This window comes from Ranitomeya variabilis, chromosome 4 (assembly GCF_051348905.1).
Source record: "Ranitomeya variabilis isolate aRanVar5 chromosome 4, aRanVar5.hap1, whole genome shotgun sequence".
NCBI lineage: Eukaryota > Metazoa > Chordata > Amphibia > Anura > Dendrobatidae > Ranitomeya > Ranitomeya variabilis.
The window spans coordinates 466066117-466071510 of NC_135235.1; the positions used below are offsets into that span (position 1 = coordinate 466066117).

At 54.6% G+C, this 5394-nt stretch overlaps 1 protein-coding gene across 3 annotated transcripts; it reads left to right on the plus strand.

The window, feature by feature from the left end:
• The first annotated feature begins 706 nt into the window (after nt 1–706).
• LOC143769029 (uncharacterized) lies at nt 707–5080 on the plus strand. 3 transcript variants are annotated; one of them, XM_077257632.1, is made up of 3 exons: nt 707–1031; nt 3303–3434; nt 4287–5080. In XM_077257632.1, exons 1-3 carry the CDS (start codon nt 746–748, stop codon nt 4880–4882), a joined length of 1014 nt encoding a protein of 337 aa, XP_077113747.1. In that variant the 5' UTR covers nt 707–745; the 3' UTR covers nt 4883–5080. The 3 variants fall into 3 exon arrangements, with proteins under 3 accessions (XP_077113747.1, XP_077113746.1, XP_077113745.1); XM_077257631.1 differs by having other exon boundaries at nt 3303–5080; XM_077257630.1 differs by lacking the exon at nt 707–1031 and having other exon boundaries at nt 1124–3434.
• The last annotated feature ends 314 nt before the right edge of the window (nt 5081–5394 follow it).

The following is a 5394-nucleotide window of genomic DNA, read 5'->3' on the forward strand; positions in this document are numbered from 1 at the left end:
TTCACCCAACATTGTGGTCACGGAGCGCGCTGATCGGGCCACCTCATCCAACCAGCACGCTCCGCAACCAGTACAGTATGGCACAAACACGTGCACACACACGCCACTAATAAACGGCGCCCCGCCGACACCCCCATACACCCAGACACAGCCGGAGCTGTTTAGTACACCCTCCACGGTTCCTTCCCACACACCCCCAGCGGCTAACGTCGTCGCCTTATCGCCAATGCCGTCACCGCGCCTCACACCGCAAGCTATGACACACAGCCAGCGCGCCCCAGCCTCATCCCCTGACCACGACAATCACAGGCGTATACGCCGCAGACTGTCCCCATCCTCCGACGAAGACTCCCAACACTACGTCCACCCCCCAAATCCCCACTATTCCCCCTATAGCCGCTGCGCGCGCACTTATCGCCACAGATCCCGGTCCGCTAGGTGGCGCTCGCCACCCACATCGGGACAGTCTGACAGTTCCGAGTACAGCGAGAGGCGCTACCGTAGAAGGCGGCGCTCACCACCACTAGCGGTAACGGCTCAGCCACACGTCAGCACGGCGGGAGCGACACCACTAGCGTTAACGGCTCAGCCACACAGCAACTTGGCGGGAGCGACACCAATAGCGGTAACGGCTCAGCCACACGGCAACATGGCGGGAGCGACACCATTAGCGGTAACGGCTCAGCCACATGTCAACATGGCAGGAGCAACACCATTAGCGGTAACGGCTCAGCCACATGTCAACATGGCGGGAGCGACACCATTAGCGGTAACGGCTCAGCCACACATCAACATGGCGGGAGCGACACCACTAGCGGTAACGGCTCAGCCACATGTCAACATGGCGGGAGCGACACCATCAGTGGTAACGGCTCAGCCACACATCAACATGGCGGACGGCAGGGGATACCTACCCTCGGGTCCCCGGGCTACCAACCTACCCCCCTGGGCTTCCTGCCAGCAAGTTACAGCTACGACTGGAGTCGGAGTACCCCCACTACCGGGAGACACTCGGCCTGCGTCAGGCAACGGTAAGAGCTCTGAATTGGGCGAGCACCAAGCCATACACATCACAGGGGAAGGGGATTTAGCATCCACTATCAGGGCGCTGGTGCACCAGCTGACTCGCTCGGCCGGACCAACTGACACAAGGGCAGCTCAATCAGCTAGCCTCCACAAGGACGCATTTTTCTGCGGTATTAGTCCCCTAGGTACACACGTGGATCCAGAGATAAAGCAGAAAATATGGGATAACGATTACGTGGATATATGGTCGCTATTGTCAGAAGACCAGCAATCCGTAGATAAGGAGCGGAGGGCAGGATTCGAAAGAAGCAGACCTAAGATCGCCCAAACCATGAATAACTGGCTCCAGGCCTTCGCAGTCTTAGGCTGCATCATGGGTCAAAAACACCCGGAACGCTGTTCCGAGCTATTCATATACCAAGACCTAGTATATAACTCGTATAAGTCCCACGGCGGGTCAGCGTGGAGGCGGTACGACGAAGAATTCCGCAGGCGGCTTGCTATGCAACCCGACCTAGGATGGGGCGTTAAAGCGACGGATGTCTGGTTGCGTCTTATGTTATCCCAAAAACAACCCCCCTTTTCGTCGTCGGCCACTAATTACCCAGCCACCGCAGGCCAAAATTCAGTGGTCGTACGGAGACCAGGGGCCTGCTTGCTGTACAACGAGGGGTACTGCCGCTTCCACGGTTCCTGTAGATACAAACACGACTGCTCCGCCTGCGGTGGTGGACACCCTGCAGCGAGATGTACGCGCCAAGCACCTACACGGCATAACCCCGGTGAACGTTACCGCAATGGGCCCTTGGCTAAGCCTCTACCCCAATAAAGAGGCCGCGCAGCAACTCGATCTCGGCTTTAAGTTCGGTTTCTTTATCCCCTTTAATTTTAGTCGCGAAACGAAATCGGCAAATAATCTTAAATCCGCTCGCGAATTTCCCGAGATCCTACGGAAAAAAGTTCAAAAAGAGGTAGAACTAGGCAGGATGGCGGGCCCATTTACATCGATGCCTTTCAGTAATTTTAGAATCTCACCCCTGGGCATCGTCCCTAAAAAAGAACCGGGAAAATATCGGCTAATCCACCACCTCTCATACCCTAAAGGCGATTCGGTAAACGACGCGATACTCCCAGAAGAAGCATCAGTAACTTACGCTTCATTTGACAGGGCAGTCGAGCTCGTGCGGGCCGCCGGGCCCGGCGCCCTGCTGGCAAAATCGGACATAGAGTCAGCCTTCCGCCTACTACCCGTTCACCCTGAGTGCTTCCACCTGTTAGGTTGTAAGGTGGACCAGCTCTTTTACTTTGACATGTGCCTACCGATGGGCTGCTCCATCTCCTGTCACTACTTCGAGCTTTTCAGCACTTTTCTTGACTGGGTAGTACGTTACGAAACCGGCAGCAATTCGACGGTTCATTACCTCGACGATTTCCTGTTCGTCGGGCCAAAGGACTCGGAACTCTGTTATTACCTCCTAAACAAATTCGAATTTATAGCCAGCCATTTCGGCGTGCCTCTCTCAACAGAAAAAACGGTCGGCCCGTGTAATGTGCTGCCTTTTCTCGGCATAGAGATCGATACTAACGCAATGGTGTTTAGATTGCCGGAGGATAAATTACTGAAAACGCTGAAAATGGTTGAAGATTTCTGCGGGGTTAAAAAAGTCACCCTCCAACAAATGCAGTCCCTGCTAGGCTTACTCAACTTTGCTTGCCGCGTAATGCCAGTGGGCAGAACCTTTTCACGCCGGCTATCGCTGGCAACGAAGGGCATCTCCCAGCCGGGCCATAGAATTAGGCTTACTCGCACACTGAAGGAAGACTTGCTAGTCTGGAGAACATTCCTATATTCCTACAACGGCCATACTTGCCTCATGTCTCGAGAAACGCCAAGCAAAGAGCTAGGGCTAGCAGCAGGTGGAAGTCTCAGAGACGGGTTTGTGGCAATCTACCAAAACCAATGGTGCAAAGCGAGCTGGCCGGCCTCGTGGGCCTCCGCAAATTGGGGCCGCGACCCTGCCCTGCTAGAAGTCTTTGCGATCGTAGCCGCAGTAGAGCTCTGGGGCACACAGCTAGAGAACAGGAACATAAGATTCTCCACAAAACACCCCGGCACAGCAAAGAGCTTGAACAGCATGTCCTCTGCATCCCCACCTTTGCTTGCGCTGCTACGCCGCCTGGCATTACTGTGCTTGAAGCACAACATCTGGTGTCGTGCCACAGTTACGTCTGTTGATAATAACCTTGTTAACGCTCTGTTATTCTCCGATTGGCAGGCTTTCAAAGCTCTCCTTCCGACCGCGCAACCATCGGGTGTCCAGTGTCCAACACTCCTTTTGGACACGGTAGCCAATCAATGATGCCACTGATCCGCGCATCAGTCACGCCGGCTACCTGGCAGGCTTACGGTAAGGCATGGGACGAGTGGTGCTCACTAATTCACGGAAGACCGGTGGAGAGGTGCGATCGGGCGAGATGCGAAGTGCTGGTCGAATTTTTGAATTTGCTCAGGCAAAGAGGCGCGTCGGGAACATCGGCGCAGCGGCACCTCTCGGGATTAGCCTTTTTCTTCCAGCTTGCGGGGTGGGCGGACGTGACGAAGGATTTTTTCATCAGACAAGCCGTTAAAGGCTGGAAAAGGCTCCAACCTAGCCAGGAGTGTCGTCGTCCCATTTCTTTGAGTTTACTACACGGTATTATCACGATTTCCCCATCGGTGTGCACCTCCCACTACGAGTCGGTCCTAGTGTCAGCCGCGTTTGCCATCGCCTTTTTCGGAGCGCTTAGGATCAGCGAGCTGGTGCCACGTTCAAAAACTTCACTAGACGGCGGGCTAATCAATGAAGACCTCGTCATATGTAACGAGGCACTACGCATTAGGGTGCGCAAATCCAAATGCGACCCCACCGGGAGAGGGACGTGGGTCCTAGTTAAGTCGTCGGATGGCCCCGTATGCCCACTAAACGTAGTAAAAAGATACACGGGAATGAAGGGGGCGGGTAGATTCTTTCTGTCACACGCAGACGGCTCCCCCCTGACCAAATACCAGTTCCACACAATTTTTAATCGGTGTCTCGAAGCAGTTAGCGCCGATCCATCGGAATACGGTACACATTCTTTCCGTATAGGGGCTGCCACCGAGGCGGCTAAGGCCGGCATCCCCGAGGCTGAAGTGCAGCGGTTGGGTCGGTGGAAATCCGCATGCTTCGCCAGATACATAAGGCCCGACCTGCTTAAGTAACATATCTTGTTTTTTCCAGGCGCTAAAAAACCGGCAGTTTGGGTGGTTGGACATTCATACATCTACTGGGCAAAGAAGCGGGCCGAACAGCGGCCGGGGGGCGTGAATCTAGGCTTCAGGAACGTAGTGGTCAACTGGAGAGGGATAAGAGGCCTACAGTGGGAAAAAATCTTCCCAGAAGTCATCAACATCGCTAAAAGGGCCAAAGGGCCAGTGATACTAGTCTTGCACGCGGGTGGCAACGATCTGGGAAAACGGAGATGTATTGACCTCAGCTCAACGATGACAGCGGATATCGAGCGTTTCTTCCACCTGTTACCCGGCATGATATTGGTGTGGTCGGAGATGGTGCCGCGTGCGGTCTGGCACGGGGCTAAGGACCCAAGAGGTTTAGAACGATCAAGAAAAAAGGTCAACCTGAAAGTGGCAAGATTCGTAAAATCAAAATTCGGCATCGTAGTTCGACATCACCAACTGGAAGGCGACCAATCAGGATTGCTGAGGTCCGACGGTATTCATCTCACGAGCATTGGTCTTGACATATTTTTGTCCGGTCTACAAGACGGTATCGAACAGGCACTAAGGCTGAAGGGTGGGGGTCGGAGTCACGTGTAGGTAGTACACATGATCCTCCGTGGCGGAAATGGAGGGAGGGGCGAAGCTTCGTAGCCGCTCATTGGCTGGCCGCCGGTCGGTCGCAGACTGGGCCCACGGCTGTGAGCCCGCTGCGAAATGTAATTTGCCCCTCCCTGCTTATTAAATTAATAAACTGTGACCGACTAGTTCAACCCATCCGAGCCTGTTTGTGTTGTCTTTTCGGGATTGGTGGTAGGGGGGGAAGGCACTATTTGCGACACACGGGTCGCCGCAGTCTGGTAGGCACGGTACCGCATAGGGAATGTGCCTCTGACTGCGGAGCCCCTTATAGAGGAAGATAATAGGAAACAGCGTGCAGTGCCTATTCCCCCCTCACACTACTCCCCCAGGTGATGCACTAATTGGGACGCCCAGTGGACCAACGGGAGGAGAGAGGAAGGGGCATCTGGCCACACCCACAAAGGTTAAATCCAGGTGCCGGGGTCAGTTCCTTCCTCTTTCTCCCCGGCTGACCCTCTGGAAGCAATTGT

Bases quoted from the DNA above. Each gene is read 5' to 3' on its own strand.
- LOC143769029 (XM_077257630.1), top strand. From the start codon at position 1,566: ATGTCTGGTTGCGTCTTATGTTATCCCAAAAACAACCCCCCTTTTCGT.